Genomic DNA, 23753 nt, shown 5'->3' with positions numbered 1-23753 from the left:
AATTTTATTATAGTTGTGGCGGTGTAGGGGGGGGCAGGATAGGGGTTAATACATTTATTATAGGTAGCGACGGTGTATGGGGGGCAGATTAGGGGTTAATAAGTTTAATATAGGTGGCGGCGGGGTCCGGGAGCGGCGGTTTAGGGGTTAAACAATTTATTTAGTTACGGGATCGGCAGGATAGGGGTTAATAAAATTATTATAGGTGGCGGCGGTATAGGGGGGGCAGGATAGGGGTTACTAGGTATTATGTAGGTGGCGGCGGGGTCCGGGAGCGGCGGTTTAGTGGTTAATCAGTTTATTAGAGTGGCGGTGGGCTCCGGGAACGGCTGTTTAGCGGGTTAATACATTTATTATAGTTGCGGCGGTTTAGGGGTTAATAACTTTATTTAGTTGCGGGGGCTCCGGGGGCGCCGGTATAGGGGGTAGAACAGTGTAGTTTAGTGTGGGTGCTTAGTGACAGGGGTATCAATAAAGCTGGGAAAAAGCCGAAGAGCAGCGAGATCGGATGAGTGATAACTATCACAGCTTCTCATCGCCCCGTACTTGGTGCGCGGCTTTTTGACAGCTTTATTGATAACTTTGGCGAGCGTATTCAGGTCCGCGATGGTAGGTGAGCTTAGGCGGGCGTATTGGGGCCGGCTATGGCAGGTAAGTAGACACGTTGATAACTAGAGGCCATTGTGTCGTCTAGTTCTTGATGGAAAGAGGTTATTATTACAATTACCAAGAGTAGTTACTTGCTTGTCTCTGCCTACCAAAAAGTTATTACAGATCCTACTGCCTCTCCCCTACAATTACCAAGAGTAGTTACTTGCTTGTCTCTGCTTACCCAAAAGATATTACAGATCCTACTGCCTCTCCGCTAGACTGTTACCTTGGAAAGTTTTGTTTTTAGTTGATATCTCTTCTCAAAGAGTTTCTGAGCTTTCTGCGTTACAATGTGATTCACCTTATCTTATATTCCATTCTGATAAGGTGGTTTTGCGTAATAAACCTAGATTCCTTCCTAAAGTTGTTTCAAATAAGAATATTAATCAGGAAATTATTGTTCCTTCCTTGTGTCTCAATCCTTCTTCTAAGAAGGAACGACTGTTACATAACTTGGGCGTGGTTCGTGCCTTGAAGTTTTACTTACAATCGACCAAGAGTTTCCGTCAAACATTGTCTCTATTCATTGTTTATTCTGGAAAACGTAGGGGTCAAAAAGCTACGGCTACCTCTCTCTCTTTTTGGCTGAAATGCATCATCCGTTTGGCATACGAGACTGCTGGACAGCAGCCTCCTGAAACAATTACGGCTCATTCCACTAGAGCTGTGGCTTCCACATGGGCTTTTAAAAACGATGCTTCTGTTAAACAGATTTGCAAGGCTGCGACTTGGTCGTCCCTTCATACTTTTTCCAAATTTTACAAATTTGATACTTTTGCTTCTTCTGGGGCTATTTTTGGGAGAAAGGTTCTTCAAGCAGTGGTGCCTTCCGTTTAGGTATCTGTCTTGTCCCTCCCATTCATCCGTGTCCTGTTGCTTTGGTATTGTATCCCACAAGTAAGGATGAATCTGTGGACTCGTCGTATCTTGTAGAAGAAAAGGAAATTTATGCTTACCTGATAAATTGATTTCTTCTACGATGCGACGAGTCCACGGCCCGCCCTGTCATTTAAAGACAGTATTTATTTTTATTTTTTTAAAACTTCAGTCACCTCTGCACCTTTTAGCTTTTCCTTTCTCTTCCTATACCTTCGGTCGAATGACTGGGGGGTGGAGTCAAGGGAGGAGCTATATAGACAGCTCTGCTGTGGTGCTCTTTGCCACTTCCTGTTAGCAGGAGGATAATATCCCACAAGTAAGGATGAATCCGTGGACTCGTCGTATCGTAGAAGAAATCAATTTATCAGGTAAGCATACATTTTCTTGTTCCTCTCTAGCTAGTCTGTGCACAATGTGAGTTGTTCCTCTCTAGCGAGTCTGTGCACAATGTGAGTTGTTCCTCTCTAGCGAGTCTGTGCACAATGTGAGTTGTTCCTCTCTAGCGAGTCTGTGCACAATGTGAATTGTTCCTCTCTAGCGAGTCTGTGCACAATGTGAGTTGTTCCTCTCTAGCGAGTCTGTGCACAACCAAATTTAGAGGTATTTCTCTTGTTAAGTGTATCCAGTCCACGGATCATCCATTACTTGTGGGATATTCTCCTTCCCAACAGGAAGTTGCAAGAGGATCACCCACAGCAGAGCTGCTATATAGCTCCTCCCCTCACTGCCATATCCAGTCATTCTCTTGCAACTCTCAACTAAGATGGAGGTCGTAAGAGGACTGTGGTGTTTTTTTTACTTAGTTTATTTCTTCAATCAAAAGTTTGTTATTTTTAAATGGTACCGGAGTGTACTGTTTATCTCAGGCAGTATTTAGAAGAAGAATCTGCCTGCGTTTTCTATGATCTTAGCAGAAGTAACTAAGATCCTTTGCTGTTCTCACATATTCTGAGTGAGGTAACTTCAGAGGGGGAATAGCGTGCAGGTTTTCCTGCAATAAGGTATGTGCAGTTAAAATATTTTTCTAGGGATGGAATTTGTTAGAAAATGCTGCTGATACCGAAGTAATGTAAGTAAAGCCTTAAATGCAGTGATAGCGACTGGTATCAGGCTTATTAATAGAGATACATACTCTTATAAAAGTGTAGTTTAAAACGTTTGCTGGCATGTTTAATAGTTTTTTACATATGTTTGGTGATAAAACTTATTGGGGCCTAGTTTTTTCCACATGGCTGGCTTGAATTTTGCCTAGAAACAGTTGTAATATGAGTGGGAGGGGCCTATTTTGGCGTTTTTTTGCACAGCAAAAATTACAGACACAGACATCCAGCTTCTTCCTGCATGATCCAGGACTTCTCTGAAGGGCTCAAAAGGCTTCAAAAGTCATATTGAGGGAGGTAAAAAGCCACAGTAGAGCTGTGGCAGTTGTTGTGACTGTTTAAAAAAACGTTTTTGTCATTTGTTATTCCGTTTTTGGTATTAAGGGGTTAATCATCCATTTGCAAGTGGGTGCAATGCTCTGCTAACTTATTACATACACTGTAAAAAATTTGTTAGTGTAACTGCATTTTTTCACTGTTATTTCAAAATTTGGGAAAATTTGTGTTTCTTAAAGGCGCAGTAACGTTTTTTTATATTGCTTGTAAACTTGTTTTAAAGTGTTTTCCAAGCTTGCTAGTCTCATTGCTAGTCTGTTTAAACATGTCTGACACAGAGGAACCTACTTGTTCATTATGTTTGAAAGCCATGGTGGAGCCCCATAGGAGAATGGGTACTAAATGTATTGATTTCACCTTAAACAGTAAAGATAAGTCTTTATCTATAAAAGAATTATCACCAGAGGGTTCTGTCGAGGGGGAAGTTATGCCGACTAACTCTCCCCACGTGTCAGACCCTTCGCCTCCTGCTCAGGGGACGCACGCTAATATGGCGCCAATTACATCAGGGACGCCCATAGCGATTACCTTGCTGGACATGGCTGCAATCATGAATAATACCCTGTCAGAGGTATTATCTAGATTGCCTGAATTAAGAGGCAAGCGCGATAGCTCTGGGGTTAGGAGAGATACAGAGCGCGCAAATGCTGTTAGAGCCATGTCTGATACTGCGTCACAGTATGCAGAACATGAGGACGGAGAGCTTCAGTCTGTGGGTGACATCTCTGACTCTGGGAAACCTGATTCAGAGATTTCTAATTTTAAATTTAAGCTTGAGATCCTCCGTGTATTGCTTGGGGAGGTATTAGCTGCTCTGAATGACTGTAATACAGTTGCAATTCCAGAGAAATTGTGTAGGCTGGATAGATACTATGCGGTGCCGGTGTGTACTGACGTTTTTCCTATACCTAAAAGGCTTACAGAAATTATTAGCAAGGAGTGGGATAGACCCGGTGTGCCCTTTTCCCCACCTCCTATATTTAGAAAAATGTTTCCAATAGACGCCACTACACGGGACTTCTGACAGACGGTCCCTAAGGTGGAGGGAGCAGTTTCTACTTTAGCAAAGCGTACCACTATCCCGGTTGAGGACAGTTGTGCTTTTTCAGATCCAATGGATAAAAAATTGGAGAATTACCTTAAGAAAATGTTTATTCAACAAGGTTTTATTTTACAGCCCCTTGCATGCATTGCGCCTGTCACTGCTGCGACGGCATTCTGGTTTGAGGCCCTGGAAGAGGCCATCCAGACAGCTCCATTGAATGAAATTATTGACAAGCTTAGAACGCTTAAGCTAGCTAACTCATTTGTTTCTGATGCCATTGTTCATTTGACTAAACTAACAGCTAAGAATTCCGGATTCGCCATCCAGGCGCGTAGGGCGCTATGGCTTAAATCCTGGTCAGCTGACGTGACTTCTAAATTACTCAACATTCCTTTCAAGGGGCAGACCTTATTCGGGCCTGGCTTGAAGGAAATTATTGCTGACATTACTGGAGGCAAGGGTCATACCCTTCCTCAGGACAGGGCCAAATCAAAGGCCAGTCTAATTTTCGTGCCTTTCGAAATTTCAAGGCAGGAGCAGCATCAACTTCCTCCGCTTCAAAACAAGAGGGAACTGTTGCTCATTCCAGACAGGCCTGGAAACCTAACCAGTCCTGGAACAAGGGCAAGCAGGCCAGGAAGCCTGCTACCCCCAAGACAGCATGAAGGAACGGCCCCCTATCCAGAAACGGATCTAGTGGGGGGCAGACTTTCTCTCTTCGCCCAGGCGTGGGCAAGAGATGTTCAGGATCCCTGGGCGTTGGAGATCATATGTCAGGGATATCTTCTGGACTTCAAAGCTTCTCCTCCACAAGGGAGATTTCATCTTTCAAGGTTATCATCAAACCAGATAAAGAAAGAGGCATTCCTAAGCTGTGTGCAAGACCTCCTAGTAATGGGAGTGATCCATCCAGTTCCTCGGACGGAACAAGGACAGGGATTTTATTCAAATTTGTTTGTGGTTCCCAAGAAAGAGGGAACCTTCAGACCAATCTTGGATCTAAAGATCTTAAACAAATTCCTCAGAGTTCCATCATTCAAAATGGAAACTATTCGGACCATCCTACCCATGATCCAAGAGGGTCAGTACATGACCACAGTGGACTTAAAGGATGCCTACCTTCACATACCGATTCACAAAGATCATCATCGGTTCCTAAGGTTTGCCTTTCTAGACAGGCATTACCAATTTGTAGCTCTTCCCTTCGGGTTGGCCACTGCCCCGAGAATTTTTACAAAGGTTCTGGGCTCACTTCTGGCGGTTCTAAGACCGCGAGGCATAGCGGTGGCTCTGTATCTAGACGACATCCTGATACAGACGTCAAGCTTTCAAATTGCCAAGTCTCATACAGAGATAGTTCTGGCATTTCTGAGGTCGCATGGGTGGAAAGTGAACGTGGAAAAGAGTTCTCTATCACCACTCACAAGAGTCTCCTTCCTAGGGACTCTTATAGATTCTGTAGAGATGAAAATTTACCTGACGGAGTCCAGGTTATCAAAACTTCTAAATGCTTGCCGTGTCCTTCATTCCATTCCACGCCCGTCAGTGGCTCAGTGCATGGAAGTAATCGGCTTAATGGTAGCGGCAATGGACATAGTGCCATTTGCGGGCCTGCATCTCAGACCGCTGCAATTATGCATGCTAAGTCAGTGGAATGGGGATTACTCAGATTTGTCCCCTCTACTAAATCTGGATCAAGAGACCAGAGATTCTCTTCTCTGGTGGCTTTCTCGGGTCCATCTGTCCAAGGGTATGACCTTTCGCAGGCCAGATTGGACGATTGTAACAACAGATGCCAGCCTTCTAGGTTGGGGCGCAGTCTGGAACTCCCTGAAGGTTCAGGGATCGTGGACTCAGGAGGAGAAACTCCTCCCAATAAATATTCTGGAGTTAAGATCAATATTCAATGCTCTTCTAGCTTGGCCTCAGTTAGCAACACTGAGGTTCATCAGATTTCAGTCGGACAACATCACGACTGTGGCTTACATCAACCATCAAGGGGGAACCAGGAGTTCCCTAGCGATGTTAGAAGTCTCAATGATAATTCGCTGGGCAGAGTCTCACTCTTGCCACCTGTCAGCGATCCACATCCCAGGCGTAGAGAACTGGGAGGCGGATTTTCTAAGTCGTCAGACTTTTCATCCGGGGGAGTGGGAACTCCATCCGGAGGTGTTTGCTCAACTGGTCCATCGTTGGGGCAAACCAGAACTGGATCTCATGGCGTCTCGCCAGAACACCAAGCTTCCTTGTTACGGATCCAGGTCCAGGGACCCGGGAGCAACGCTGATAGATGCTCTAGCAGCTCCTTGGTTCTTCAACCTGGCCTATTTGTTTCCACCGTTTCCTCTGCTCCCTCGACTGATTGCCAAAATCAAACAGGAGAGAGCATCAGTGATTCTGATAGCGCCTGCGTGGCCACGCAGGACCTGGTATGCAGACCTAGTGGACATGTCATCTCTTCCACCATGGACTCTGCCTCTGAGGCAGGACCTTCTAATACAAGGTCCTTTCAATCATCCAAATCTACTTTCTCTGAGACTGACTGCATGGAGATTGAACGCTTGATTCTATCAAGGCGTGGCTTCTCCTAGTCAATCATTGATACCTTAATACAGGCTCGGAAGCCTGTCACCAGGAAAATCTACCATAAGATATGGCGTAAATATCTTTATTGGTGTGAATCCAAGAGTTACTCATGGAGTAAGGTTAGGATTCCTAGGATTATGTCCTTTCTCCAAGAGGGTTTGGACAAAGGCTTATCAGCTAGTTCTTTAAAAGGACAGATCTCTGCTCTGTCTATTCTTTTGCACAAGCGTCTGGCAGAAGTTCCAGACGTCCAGGCATTTTGTCAGGCTTTGGTTAGGATTAAGCCTGTGTTTAAAACTGTTGCTCCCCCGTGGAGCTTAAACTTGGTTCTTAATGTTCTTCAGGGAGTTCCGTTTGAACCCCTTCATTCCATTGATATTAAACTTGTTACAGTACCAACAGTGTACCAAGGATTAATACCAGATGAACAATGTCCTGCATAGGGAATCAGCAACTCACAACCCAGCCAGTTTTTCCCCTCAAACATGAGACCAGGCTTCACATCAGGTTTAAAACAGAATGGCATTTATTAAAAGGCTATGCCTAGTATTTATGCAGGTCTGACCCCCCAGATGGGGGTTGAAAAGAATGTTGTACATTAGATGGAGGGAACACACCCTTTGACATGATACAATAGAATACCTTGCTCAAGCTGATAACAACTTAACACAAGACACACACTTAGCTTTTCTTATCACTGAGGCGTCTGCTCTCTAGATGTGATTAAACAATGGAATGTTTATTACTTAAACATCATTATAGCACACAATAGCTGAGGCCAGCAAAACCTGTCTTTTTGAAAACAGCTTCTTAAAGCTAAACACAGTTAACTCCTTCAGTCCTGACAGAAGGGTCTGTCACAAAACTTTTATCTTGGAAAATTCTGTTTTTGATGGCTATTTCCTCGGCTCGAAGAGTCTCTGAGCTATCTGCCTTACATTGTGATTCTCCTTATCTGATTTTTCATTCAGACAAGGTAGTTCTGCGTACCAAACCTGGGTTTTTACCTAAGGTGGTTTCTAACAGGAATATCAATCAAGAGATTGTTGTTCCATCATTGTGTCCTAATCCTTCTTCAAAGAAGGAATGTCTTTTGCATAATCTGGACGTAGTCCGTGCCTTGAAGTTTTACTTACAGGCTACTAAAGATTTTCGTCAAACATCTGCCCTGTTTGTCGTTTACTCTGGACAGAGGAGAGGTCAAAAAGCTTCGGCAACCTCTCTCTCCTTTTGGCTTCGGAGCATAATACGCTTAGCCTATGAGACTGCTGGACAGCAGCCCCCTGAAAGGATTACAGCTCATTCTACTAGAGCTGTGGCTTCCACCTGGGCCTTTAAAAATGAGGCCTCTATTGAACAGATTTGCAAGGCGGTGACTTGGTCTTCGCTTCACACCTTTTCAAAATTTACAAATTTTACACTTTTGCTTCTTCGGAGGCTGTTTTTGGGAGAAAGGTTCTACAGGCAGTGGTTCCTTCCGTTTAAGTTCCTGCCTTGTCCCTCCCATCATCCGTGTACTTTAGCTTTGGTATTGGTATCCCACAAGTAATGGATGATCCGTGGACTGGATACACTTAACAAGAGAAAACATAATTTATGCTTACCTGATAAATTTATTTCTCTTGTAGTGTATCCAGTCCGCGGCCCGCCCTGTCCTTTTAAGGCAGGTCTAAATTTTTAATTCAAACTACAGTCACCACTGCACCCTATGGTTTCTCCTTTCTCGTCTTGTTTCGGTCGAATGACTGGATATGACAGTGAGGGGAGGAGCTATATAGCAGCTCTGCTGTGGGTGATCCTCTTGCAACTTCCTGTTGGGAAGGAGAATATCCCACAAGTAATGGATGATCCGTGGACTGGATACACTACAAGAGAAATAAATTTATCAGGTAAGCATAAATTATGTTTTTATGTTGTCCTGTTCCTGGTCTCATTGGTAAAAGCTTCTCCGGTACCAAGTGAATAGGATTTGCATATAACCGGTGTATTTTCTCTTGCAGGACCTACAGCAAGTCATGGTGTCTGGCCCTAACCTGAATGAGACCAGCATTGTGTCTGGCGGATATGGTGGCACAGCAGAGGGCATTATACCTACTGGCAGCTTGAAAGGTAATGCAGATGTCTGGGCTTGTTCTCTGCTGTATCCTCTGTCAATCTGTCCCCCTCTGTGAGTCAGATATTTATTTTCTAATAAACTAAACTTACAACTCCTCAGTCTTCATGTGTTTATATAAAGCTGCATTATTAGATGTGCTTGTCATTGTGCTGTGATACGTACTGATGATTACTGACGTGCTTGTCATTGTGCTGTGATATGTACTGATGATTACTGACATGCTTTTCACTGTGATATTTACTGATGATTACTGACGTGCTTGTCATTGTGCTGTGATATGTACTGATGATTACTGACGTGCTTGTCACTGTGATATGTACTGATGATTACTGACGTGCTTGTCACTGTGATATGTACTGATGATTACTGACGTGCTTGTCACTGTGATATGTACTGATGATTACTGACGTGCTTGTCATTGTGCTGTGATATGTACTGATGATTACTGACGTGCTTGTCATTGTGCTGTGATATGTACTGATGATTACTGACGTGCTTGTCATTGTGCTGTGATATGTACTGATGATTACTGACGTGCTTGTCATTGTGCTGTGATATGTACTGATGATTACTGACGGGCTTGTCATTGTGATATGTACTGATGATTACTGACGTGCTTGTCATTGTGCTGTGATATGTACTGATGATTACTGACGGGCTTGTCATTGTGCTGTGATATGTACTGATGATTACTGACGGGCTTGTCATTGTGCTGTGATATGTACTGATGATTACTGACGGGCTTGTCATTGTGATATGTACTGATGATTACTGACGTGCTTGTCATTGTGCTGTGATATGTACTGATGATTACTGACGGGCTTGTCATTGTGATATGTACTGATGATTACTGACGGGCTTGTCATTGTGATATCTACTGATGATTACTGACATGCTTGTCATTGTGCTGTGATATGTACTGATGATTACTGACGTGCTTGTCATTGTGCTGTGATATGTACTGATGATTACTGACGTGCTTGTCATTGTGCTGTGATATGTACTGATGATTACTGACGTGCTTGTCATTGTGCTGTGATATGTACTGATGATTACTGACGGGCTTGTCACTGTGCTGTGATATGTACTGATGATTACTGACGGTCTTGTCATTGTGCTGTGATATGTACTGATGATTACTGTTGTACTGATGATTACTGACGTGCTTGTCATTGTGCTGTGATATGTACTGATGATTACTGACGTGCTTGTCACTGTGCTGTGATATGTACTGATGATTACTGACGTGCTTGTCATTGTGCTGTGATATGTACTGATGATTACTGACGTGCTTGTCATTGTGCTGTGATATGTACTGATGATTACTGACGGGCTTGTCATTGTGCTGTGATATGTACTGATGATTACTGACGGGCTTGTCATTGTGCTGTGATATGTACTGATGATTACTGACGTGCTTGTCGCTGTGATATGTACTGATGATTACTGACGTGCTTGTCATTGTGCTGTGATATGTACTGATGATTACTGTTGTACTGATGATTACTGACGGGCTTGTCATTGTGCTGTGATATGTACTGATGATTACTGACGTGCTTGTCATTGTGCTGTGGTATGTACTGATGATTACTGACGTGCTTGTCATTGTGATATCTACTGATGATTACTGACGTGCTTGTCATTGTGATATCTACTGATGATTACTGACGGGCTTGTCATTGTGCTGTGATATGTACTGATGATTACTGACGGGCTTGTCATTGTGCTGTGATATGTACTGATGATTACTGACGTGCTTGTCATTGTGCTGTGATATGTACTGATGATTACTGACTTGCTTGTCATTGTGCTGTGATATGTACTGATGATTACTGACGTGCTTGTCATTGTGCTGTGATATGTACTGATGATTACTGACGGGCTTTTCATTGTGCTGTGATATGTACTGATGATTACTGACATGCTTGTCATTGTGATATCTACTGATGATTACTGACGTGCTTGTCATTGTGCTGTGATATGTACTGATGATTACTGACGTGCTTGTCATTGTGCTGTGATATGTACTGATGATTACTGACGTGCTTGTCATTGTGCTGTGATATCTACTGATGATTACTGACGTGCTTGTCATTGTGCTGTGATATGTACTGATGATTACTGACGTGCTTGTCATTGTGCTGTGATATGTACTGATGATTACTGACGTGCTTGTCATTGTGCTGTGATATGTACTGATGATTACTGACGGGCTTGTCATTGTGCTGTGATATGTACTGATGATTACTGACATGCTTGTCATTGTGATATCTACTGATGATTACTGACGTGCTTGTCATTGTGCTGTGATATGTACTGACGATTACTGACGTGCTTGTCATTGTGCTGTGGTATGTACTGATGATTACTGACGTGCTTGTGCTGTGATATGTACTGATGATTACTGACGTGCTTGTTATTGTGCTGTGATATGTACTGATGATTACTGACGGGCTTGTCATTGTGATATCTACTGATGATTACTGACGTGCTTGTCATTGTGATATCTACTGATGATTACTGACGTGCTTGTCATTGTGATATCTACTGATGATTACTGACGGGCTTGTCATTGTGCTGTGATATCTACTGATGATTACTGACGTGCTTGTCATTGTGATATCTACTGATGATTACTGACGTGCTTGTCATTGTGATATCTACTGATGATTACTGACGTGCTTGTCATTGTGCTGTGATATGTACTGATGATTACTGACGTGCTTGTCATTGTGCTGTGATATGTACTGATGATTACTGACGTGCTTGTCATTGTGCTGTGATATCTACTGATGATTACTGACATGCTTGTCATTGTGCTGTGATATGTACTGATGATTACTGACGTGCTTGTCATTGTGCTGTGATATGTACTGATGATTACTGACATGCTTGTCATTGTGCTGTGATATGTACTGATGATTACTGTTGTACTGATGATTACTGACGTGCTTGTCATTGTGCTGTGATATGTACTGATGATTACTGACGTGCTTGTCATTGTGCTGTGATATGTACTGATGATTACTGTTGTACTGATGATTACTGACGTGCTTGTCATTGTGCTGTGATATGTACTGATGATTACTGACGGGCTTGTCATTGTGCTGTGATATGTACTGATGATTACTGACGGGCTTGTCATTGTGCTGTGATATGTACTGATGATTACTGACGTGCTTGTCATTGTGCTGTGATATGTACTGATGATTACTGACGTGCTTGTCATTGTGCTGTGATATGTACTGATGATTACTGACGTGCTTGTCATTGTGCTGTGATATGTACTGATGATTACTGACGTGCTTGTCATTGTGCTGTGATATGTACTGATGATTACTGACGTGCTTGTCATTGTGCTGTGATATGTACTGATGATTACTGACGTGCTTGTCATTGTGCTGTGATATGTACTGATGATTACTGACGTGCTTGTCATTGTGCTGTGATATGTACTGACGATTACTGACGTGCTTGTCATTGTGCTGTGATATGTACTGATGATTACTGACGGGCTTGTCATTGTGATATCTACTGATGATTACTGACGTGCTTGTCATTGTGATATCTACTGATGATTACTGACGTGCTTGTCATTGTGATATCTACTGATGATTACTGACGGGCTTGTCATTGTGCTGTGATATGTACTGATGATTACTGACGTGCTTGTCATTGTGCTGTGATATGTACTGATGATTACTGACGGGCTTGTCATTGTGATATCTACTGATGATTACTGACGTGCTTGTCATTGTGCTGTGATATGTACTGATGATTACTGACGTGCTTGTCATTGTGCTGTGATATGTACTGATGATTACTGACGGGCTTGTCATTGTGATATCTACTGATGATTACTGACGTGCTTGTCATTGTGATATCTACTGATGATTACTGACGTGCTTGTCATTGTGCTGTGATATCTACTGATTACTGACGTGCTTGTCATTGTGCTGTGATATCTACTGATGATTACTGACGGGCTTGTCATTGTGCTGTGATATGTACTGATGATTACTGACGTGCTTGTCATTGTTCTGTGATATGTACTGATGATTACTGACGTGCTTGTCATTGTGCTGTGATATGTACTGATGATTACTGACGTGCTTGTCATTGTGCTGTGATATGTACTGATGATTACTGACGTGCTTGTCATTGTGCTGCGATATGTACTGATGATTACTGACGGGCTTGTCATTGTGCTGTGATATGTACTGATGATTACTGACATGCTTGTCATTGTGATATCTACTGATGATTACTGACGTGCTTGTCATTGTGCTGTGATATGTACTGATGATTACTGACGTGCTTGTCATTGTGCTGTGATATGTACTGATGATTACTGACGGGCTTGTCATTGTGCTGTGATATGTACTGATGATTACTGACATGCTTGTCATTGTGATATCTACTGATGATTACTGACGTGCTTGTCATTGTGCTGTGATATGTACTGATGATTACTGACGTGCTTGTCATTGTGCTGTGATATGTACTGATGATTACTGTTGTACTGATGATTACTGACGTGCTTGTCATTGTGCTGTGATATGTACTGATGATTACTGACGTGCTTGTCAGTGTGCTGTGATATGTACTGATGATTACTGACGGGCTTGTCATTGTGCTGTGATATGTACTGATGATTACTGACGGCTTGTCATTGTGCTGTGATATGTACTGATGATTACTGACGTGCTTGTCATTGTGCTGTGGATATGTACTGATGATTACTGACGGGGCTTGTCATTGTGCTGTGATATGTACTGATGATTACTGACGTGCTTGTCATTGTGCTGTGATATGTACTGATGATTAGCTGACTGTGCTTGTCACTGTGATATGTACTGATGATTACTGACGTGCTTGTCATTGTGCTGTGATATGTACTGATGATTACTGACGTGCTTGTCACTGTGATATGTACTGATGATTACTGACGTGCTTGTCATTGTGCTGTGATATGTACTGATGATTACTGACTGCTTGTCATTGTGCTGTGATATGTACTGATGATTACTGTTGTACTGATGATTACTGACGTGCTTGTCATTGTGCTGTGATATGTACTGATGATTACTGACGTGCTTGTCGCTGTGATATGTACTGATGATTACTGACGTGCTTGTCGCTGTGATATGTACTGATGATTACTGACGTGCTTGTCGCTGTGATATGTACTGATGATTACTGACGTGCTTGTCATTGTGATATTTACTGATGATTACTGACGTGCTTGTTGCTGATATGTACTGATGATTACTGACGTGCTTGTCGCTGTGATATGTACTGATGATTACTGACGTGCTTGTCATTGTGCTGTGATATGTACTGATGATTACTGACGTGCTTGTCATTGTGCTGTGATATGTACTGATGATTACTGTTGTACTGATTACTGACGGGCTTGTCACTGTGCTGTGATATGTACTGATGATTACTGACGTGCTTGTTATTGTGCTGTGATATGTACTCGATGATTACTGACGGGGCTTGTCATTGTGCTGTGGATATGTACTGATGATTACTGACGGGGCTGTGTCATTGAGTGCTGTGATATGTTACTGATGATTACTGACGGGCTTGTCGCTGGTGATATGTACTGATGATTACTGACGTGCTTGTCATTGTGCTGTGATATGTACTGATGATTACTGACGTGCTTGTCACTGTGATATGTACTGATGATTACTGACGTGCTTGTCATTGTGCTGTGATATGTACTGATGATTACTGACGTGCTTGTCACTGTGATATGTACTGATGATTACTGACGTGCTTGTCATTGTGCTGTGATATGTACTGATGATTACTGACGGGCTTGTCATTGTGCTGTGATATGTACTGATGATTACTGTTGTACTGATGATTACTGACGTGCTTGTCATTGTGCTGTGATATGTACTGATGATTACTGACGGGCTTGTCATTGTGCTGTGATATGTACTGATGATTACTGACGTGCTTGTCGCTGTGATATGTACTGATGATTACTGACGTGCTTGTCATTGTGATATATACTGATGATTACTGACGTGCTTGTTGCTGATATGTACTGATGATTACTGACGTGCTTGTCGCTGTGATATGTACTGATGATTACTGACGTGCTTGTCATTGTGCTGTGATATGTACTGATGATTACTGACGTGCTTGTCATTGTGCTGTGATATGTACTGATGATTACTGTTGTACTGGATTACTGACGGGCTTGTCATTGTGCTGTGATATGTACTGATGATTACTGACGTGCTTGTTATTGTGCTGTGATATGTACTGATGATTACTGACGGGCTTGTCATTGTGCTGTGATATGTACTGATGATTACTGACGGGCTTGTCCATTGTGCTGTGATATGTACTGATGATTACTGACGGGCTTGTCGGCTGTGATATGTACTGATGATTACTGACGTGCTTGTCATTGTGCTGTGATATGTACTGATAATTACTGACGTGCTTGTCATTGTGCTGTGATATGTACTGATGATTACTGTTGTACTGATGATTACTGACGTGCTTGTCATTGTGCTTTGATATGTACTGATGATTACTGACGTGCTTGTCATTGTGCTGTGATATGTACTGATGATTACTGACGTGCTTGTCATTGTGATATCTACTGATGATTACTGACGTGCTTGTCATTGTGCTGTGATATGTACTGATGATTACTGACGTGCTTGTCATTGTGCTGTGATATGTACTGATGATTACTGTTGTACTGATGATTACTAGACGTGCTTGTCATTGTGCTCGTGATATGTACTGAGGATTACTGACGTGCTTGTCATTGTGCTGTTGATATGTACTGATGAATACTGACGGGCTTGTCATTGTGCTGTGATATGTACTGATGATTACTGACGGGCTTGTCATTGTGCTGTGATATGTACTGATTAATTACTGTCTGTGCTTGTCCAATTGAGCAGTGATATGTACTGATGATTACTGACGGCTTGTCATTGTGCTGTGATATGTACTGATGATTACTCGTCTTGTCATTGCTGATATGGACTGAATTACTGACGGGCTTGTCCATTGTGCTTGTGATATGTACTGATGATTACTGACGTGCATGTCATTGTGCTTTGATATGTACTGATGAATACTGACGAGCTTGTCATTGTGCTGGGATATGTATCTGATAATTCAAACCCCCCTGACAGGCTTGTCATTGTTGCTGTGAATGTACTGATGATACTGACAGGGCTTGTCATGTGTGTGATATGCTACTGATGATTACTGACGGTGCTTGTCATTGTGCTGTGATATGTACTGATGATTACTGACGTGCTTGTCATTGTGCTGTGATATGTACTGATGATTACTGACGGGCTTGTCATTGTGCTGTGATATGTACTGAAGATTACTGACGGGCTTGTCATTGTGCTGTGATATGTTACTGATGATTAACTGACGTGCTTGTCATTGTGGCTGTGATATGTACTGAAGATACTGACGGGCTTGTCATTGTGCTGGGATACTGTACTGATGATTACTGACGTGCTTGTAATGGTGCTGTGATATGTACTGATGATTACTGAAGTGCTTGGTCACTGTGAGTATGTACTGATGATGTACTGACGTGCTTGTCATTGTGCTGTGATATGTACTGATGATACTGACGTGCTTGTTCAGGCTGTGATATGTACTGATGATTACTGACGTGCTTGTCATTGTGCTGTGATATGTACTGATGATTACTGACGGGCTTGTCATTGTGCTGTGATATGTACTGATGATTACTGTTGTACTGATGATTACTGACGTGCTTGTCATTGTGCTGTGATATGTACTGATGATTACTGACGTGCTTGTCGCTGTGATATGTACTGATGATTACTGACGTGCTTGTCGCTGTGATATGTACTGATGATTACTGACGTGCTTGTCGCTGTGATATGTACTGATGATTACTGACGTGCTTGTCATTGTGATATGTACTGATGATTACTGACGTGCTTGTTGCTGATATGTACTGATTACTGACGTGCTTGTCGCTGTGATATGTACTGATGATTACTGACGTGCTTTTCATTGTGCTGTGATATGTACTGATAATTACTGACGTGCTTGTCATTGTGCTGTGATATGTACTGATGATTACTGTTGTACTGATTACTGACGGGCTTGTCACTGTGATGTGATATGTACTGATGATTACTGACGTGCTTGTTATTGTGCTGTGATATGTACTGATGATTACTGACGGGCTTGTCATTGTGCTGTGATATGTACTGATGATTACTGACGGGCTTGTCATTGTGCTGTGATATGTACTGATGATTACTGACGGGCTTGTCGCTGTGATATGTACTGATGATTACTGACGTGCTTGTCATTGTGCTGTGATATGTACTGATAATTACTGACGTGCTTGTCATTGTGCTGTGATATGTACTGATGATTACTGACGTGCTTGTCATTGTGCTGTGATATGTACTGATGATTACTGACGTGCTTGTCACTGTGATATGTACTGATGATTACTGACGTGCTTGTCATTGTGCTGTGATATGTACTGATGATTACTGACGGGCTTGTCATTGTGCTGTGATATGTACTGATGATTACTGTTGTACTGATGATTACTGACGTGCTTGTCATTGTGCTGTGATATGTACTGATGATTACTGACGGGCTTGTCATTGTGCTGTGATATGTACTGATGATTACTGACGTGCTTGTCGCTGTGATATGTACTGATGATTACTGACGTGCTTGTCATTGTGATATGTACTGATGATTACTGACGTGCTTGTTGCTGATATGTACTGATGATTACTGACGTGCTTGTCGCTGTGATATGTACTGATGATTACTGACGTGCTTGTCATTGTGCTGTGATATGTACTGATAATTACTGACGTGCTTGTCATTGTGCTGTGATATGTACTGATGATTACTGTTGTACTGATTACTGACGGGCTTGTCACTGTGCTGTGATATGTACTGATGATTACTGACGTGCTTGTTATTGTGCTGTGATATGTACTGATGATTACTGACGGGCTTGTCATTGTGCTGTGATATGTACTGATGATTACTGACGGGCTTGTCATTGTGCTGTGATATGTACTGATGATTACTGACGGGCTTGTCGCTGTGATATGTACTGATGATTACTGACGTGCTTGTCATTGTGCTGTGATATGTACTGATAATTACTGACGTGCTTGTCATTGTGCTGTGATATGTACTGATGATTACTGTTGTACTGATGATTACTGACGTGCTTGTCATTGTGCTTTGATATGTACTGATGATTACTGACGTGCTTGTCATTGTGCTGTGATATGTACTGATGATTACTGACGTGCTTGTCATTGTGCTGTGATATGTACTGATTATTACTGACGGGCTTGTCATTGTACTGTGATATGTACTGATGATTACTGACGGGCTTGTCATTGTGCTGTGATATGTACTGATGATTACTGACGTGCTTGTCATTGTGCTGTGATATGTACTGATGATTACTGACGGGCTTGTCATTGTGCTGTGATATGTACTGATGATTACTGACGGGCTTGTCATTGTGCTGTGATATGTACTGATGATTACTGTTGTACTGATGATTACTGACGTGCTTGTCGCTGTGATATGTATTGATGATTACTGACGTGCTTGTCATTGTGCTGTGATATGTACTGATGATTACTGACGTGCTTGTCATTGTACTGTGATATGTACTGATGATTACTGACGGGCTTGTCATTGTGCTGTGATATGTACTGATGATTACTGTTGTACTGATGATTACTGACGTGCTTGTCATTGTGCTCTGATATGTACTGATGATTACTGACGGGCTTGTCATTGTGCTGTGATATGTACTGATGATTACTGTTGTACTGATGATTACTGACGTGCTTGTCATTGTGCTGTGATATGTACTGATGATTACTGACGGTCTTGTCATTGTGCTGTGATATGTACTGATGATTACTGACGGGCTTGTCATTGTGCTGTGATATGTACTGATGATTACTGACGTGCTTGTCACTGTGCTGTGATATGTACTGATGATTACTGATGTGCTTGTCATTGTGCTGTGATATGCGCTGATGATTACTGTTGTACTGATGATTACTGACGTGCTTGTCATTGTGCTGTGATATGTACTGATGATTACTGACGGGCTTGTCATTGTGCTGTGATATGTACTGATGATTACTGACGGGCTTGTCATTGTGCTGTGATATGTACTGATGATTACTGACGTGCTTGTCATTGTGCTGTGATATGTACTGATGATTACTGACGGCTTGTCATTGTGCTGTGATATGTACTGATGATTACTGTTGTACTTTTGAACTGATTACTGACTGCTTGTCATTGTGCTGTGATAGTGTACTGATGATTACTGACGTGCTTGTCATTGTGCTGTGATATGTACTGATGATTACTGTTGTACTGATGAGATTACTGACGTGCTTGTCATTGTGCTGTGATATGTACTGATGATTACTGACTGGCTTGTCATTGTGCTGTGATATGTAACTGATGATTACTGACGTGCTTGTCATTGTGCTGTGATATGTAGCTGATGATTACTGACGTGCTTGTCATTGTGCGTGTGATATGTACTGAGATGATTACTGACGGCTTGTCATTGTGCTGTTATAAGTACTGATGATTACTGACGGGCTTGTCATTGTGCTGTGATATGTACTGATGATTACTGACGTGCTTGTCATTGTGCTGTTATATGTACTGATGATTACTGACAGGCTTGTCATTGTGCTGTGATATTGTACTGATGATTACTGACGGTCTTGTCATTGTGCTGTGATATGTACTGATGATTACTGACGGGCTTTGTCATTGTGCTGTGATATGTTACTGATGAGTGTACTGACGGGCTTGTCACTGTGCTGTGATATGTACTTGATGATTACTGATGTGCTTGTCATTGTGCTGTGATATGAGCTGATGAGTAACTGTTGTGACTGATGATTACTGACGGTGCTGTGTCATTGTGCTGTGATATGTACTGATGATTACTGACGGGCTTGTCATTGTGCTGTGATATGTACTGATGATTACTGACGGGCTAGTCATTGTGCTGTGAGTATGTACTGATGATTACTGACGGACTTGTCATTGTTTCTGTGATATGTACTGATGATTATCTGACTTGGTTTTCATTGTGCCTGTGATATGTACTGATGATTACTGACGGGCTTGTCCATGTGTGCTGTGATATGTACTGATGATTACTGACGGGCTGTTGTCATTGTGCTGGTGATATGTACTGATGATTACTGTTGTACTGATGATTACTGACGTGCTTGTCATTGTGCTGTGATATGTACTGATGATTACTGACGGGCTTCTCATTGTGCTGTGATATGTACTGATGATTACTGACGTGCTTGTCATTGTGCTGTGATATGTACTGATGATTACTGTTGTACTGATGGATGATTACTGACGGGCTTGTCATTGTGCTGTGATATGTACTGATGATTACTGACGTGCTTGTCATTGTGCTGTGATATGTACTGATGATTACTGACGTGCTTGTCATTGTGCTGTGATATGTACTGATGATTACTGACGTGCTTGTCATTGTGCTGTGATATGTACTGATGATTACCAACGTGCTTGTCATTGTGCTGTGATATGTACTGATGATTACTGACGGGCTTGTCATTGTGCTGTGATATGTACTGATGATTACTGACGGGCTTGTCATTGTGCTGTGATATGTACTGATGATTACTGGACGGGCTTGTCATTGTCTGTGATATGTACTGATAATTACTGACGTGCTTGTCATTGTGCTGTGATATGTACTGATGATTACTGACGGCTTGTCATTGTGCTGTGATATGTACTGATGATTACTGACGGGCTTGTCATTGTGCTGTGATATGTACTGATGATTACTGACGGGGCTTGTCATTGTGCTGTGAAATGTACTGATGATTACTGACGGGCTTGTCTTTGTGCTGTGATATGTACTGATGATTACTGACGGGCTTGTCATTGTGCTGTGATATGTACTGATGATTACTGACGTGCTTGTCATTGTGCTGTGATATGTACTGATGATTACTGACGGGCTTGTCATTGTGCTGTGATATGTACTGATGATTACTGACGTGCTTGTCATTGTGCTGTGATATGTACTGATGATTACTGACGTGCTTGTCATTGTGCTGTGATATGTACTGATGATTACTGACGGGCTTGTCATTGTGCTGTGATATGTACTGATGATTACTGACGGGCTTGTCATTGTGCTGTGATATGTACTGATAATTACTGACGGACTTGTCATTGTGCTGTGATATGTACTGATGATTACTGACGGGCTTGTCATTGTGCTGTGATATGTACTGATGATTACTGTTGTACTGATGGATGATTACTGACGGGCTTGTCATTGTGCTGTGATATGTACTGATGATTACTGACATGCTTGTCATTGTGCTGTGATATGTACTGATGATTACTGACGTGCTTGTCATTGTGCTGTGATATGTACTGATAATTACTGACGGACTTGTCATTGTGCTGTGATATGTACTGATGATTACTGACGGGCTTGTCATTGTGCTGTGATATGTACTGATGATTACTGACGGGCTTGTCATTGTGCTGTGATATGTACTGATGGATTACTGACGTTGCTGTCATTGTGCTGTGATTTGTACTGTTGATTACTGACGTGCTTGTCATTGTGCTGTGATATGTACTGATGATTACTGACGTGCTTGTCATTGTGCTGTGATATGTACTGATGATTACTGACGTGCTTGTCATTGTGCTGTGATATGTACTGATGATTACTGTTGTACTGATGGATGATTACTGACGGGCTTGTCATTGTGCTGTGATATGTACTGATGATTACTGACGTGCTTGTCATTGTGCTGTGATATGTACTGATGATTGCTGACGTGCTTGTCATTGTGCTGTGATATGTACTGATGATTACTGACGTGCTTGTCATTGTGCTGTGATATGTACTGATGATTACTGACGTGCTTGTCATTGTGCTGTGATATGTACTGATGATTACTGACGGGCTTGTCATTGTGCTGTGATATGTACTGATGATTACTGTTGTACTGATGATTACTGACGTGCTTGTCATTGTGCTGTGATATGTACTGATGATTACTGACGGGCTTGTCATTGTGCTGTGATATGTACTGATGATTACTGACGGGCTTGTCATTGTGCTGTGATATGTACTGATGATTACTGTTGTACTGATGATTACTGACGTGCTTGTCATTGTGCTGTGATATGTACTGATGATTACTGTTGTACTGATGATTACTGACGTGCTTGTCGCTGTGATATGTACTGATGATTACTGACGTGCTTGTCATTGTGCTGTGATATGTACTGATGATTACTGACGGGCTTGTCATTGTGCTGTGATATGTACTGATGATTACTGACGGGCTTGTCATTGTGCTGTGATATGTACTGATGATTACTGACGGCTTGTCATTGTGCTGTGATATGTACTGATGATTACTGTTGTACTGATGATTACTGATGTGCTTGTCGCTGTGATATGTACTGATGATTACTGACGTGCTTGTCATTGTGCTGTGATATGTACTGATGATTACTGACAGGCTTGTCATTGTGCTGTGATATGTACTGATGATTACTGACGGGCTTGTCATTGTGCTGTGATATGTACTGATGATTACTGTTGTACTGATGATTACTGACGGGCTTGTCATTGTGCTGTGATATGTACTGATGATTGCTGACGGGCTTGTCATTGTGCTGTGATATGTACTGATGATTACTGACGGGCTTGTCATTGTGCTGTGATATGTACTGATGATTACTGTTGTACTGATGATTACTGACGTGCTTGTCGCTGTGTTATGTACTGATGATTACTGACGTGCTTGTCATTGTGCTGTGATATATACTGATTACTGACGGGCTTGTCATTGTGCTGTCATATGTACTGATGATTACTGACGGGCTTGTCATTGTGCTGTGATATGTACTGATGATTACTGACGGGCTTGTCATTGTGCTGTGATATGTACTGATGATTACTGTTGTACTGATGATTACTGACGTGGTTGTCATTGTGCTGTGATATGTACTGATGATTACTGATGGGCTTGTCATTGTGCTGTGATATGTACTGATGATTACTGACGTGCTTGTCATTGTGCTGTGATATGTACTGATGATTACTGACGGGCTTGTCATTGTGCTGTGATATGTGCTGATGATTACTGTTGTACTGATGATTACTGACGTGGTTGTCATTGTGCTGTGATATGTACTGATGATTACTGACGGGCTTGTCATTGTGCTGTGATATGTACTGATGATTACTGATGGGCTTGTCATTGTGCTGTGATATGTACTGATGATTACTGTTGTACTGATGATTACTGACGTGCTTGTCATTGTGCTGTGATATGTACTGATGATTACTGACGGGCTTGTCATTGTGCTGTGATATGTACTGATGATTACTGACGGGCTTGTCATTGTGCTGTGATATGTACTGATGATTACTGACGGGCTTGTCATTGTGCTGTGATATGTACTGATGATTACTGACGGGCTTGTCATTGTGCTGTGATATGTACTGATGATTACTGACGGGCTTGTCATTGTGCTGTGATATGTACTGATGATTACTGACGGGCTTGTCATTGTGCTGTGATATGTACTGATGATTACTGACGGGCTTGTCATTGTGCTGTGATATGTACTGATGATTACTGACGGGCTTGTCATTGTGCTGTGATATGTACTGATGATTACTGACGGGCTTGTCATTGTGCTGTGATATGTACTGATGATTACTGACGGGCTTGTCATTGTGCTGTGATATGTACTGATGATTACTGTTGTACTGATGATTACTGATGTGGTTGTCATTGTGCTGTGATATGTACTGATGATTACTGACGTGGTTGTCATTGTGCTGTGATATGTACTGATGTACAAAAGTAGTAAATGAGTACAGCACCTGTTGGTTCCTTAAAGCAGGTTTTAGTTCTGTATGATGCCCGTGGAG

The 23753-nt window shown here is 42.1% G+C and overlaps 1 protein-coding gene across 1 annotated transcript in view; it reads left to right on the top strand.

Annotated features, from left to right (window-relative positions):
- The window catches only part of ARFIP2 (ADP ribosylation factor interacting protein 2), a 460071-nt gene that overhangs the window by 32106 nt on the left and 404212 nt on the right, over positions 1–23753 (top strand). Inside the window, exon 2 of the mRNA XM_053705691.1 lies at positions 8598–8706. Within this exon, the coding sequence (XP_053561666.1) occupies positions 8598–8706 (109 nt within the window). The remainder of the gene's footprint in view (positions 1–8597; positions 8707–23753) is intronic.

This window comes from Bombina bombina, chromosome 3 (genome assembly GCF_027579735.1).
Source record: "Bombina bombina isolate aBomBom1 chromosome 3, aBomBom1.pri, whole genome shotgun sequence".
Classification (NCBI taxonomy): Eukaryota; Metazoa; Chordata; class Amphibia; order Anura; family Bombinatoridae; genus Bombina; species Bombina bombina.
The sequence above is the reverse complement of the archived record's forward strand: the minus strand, read 5'-3'. Positions and strand labels throughout refer to the sequence as shown.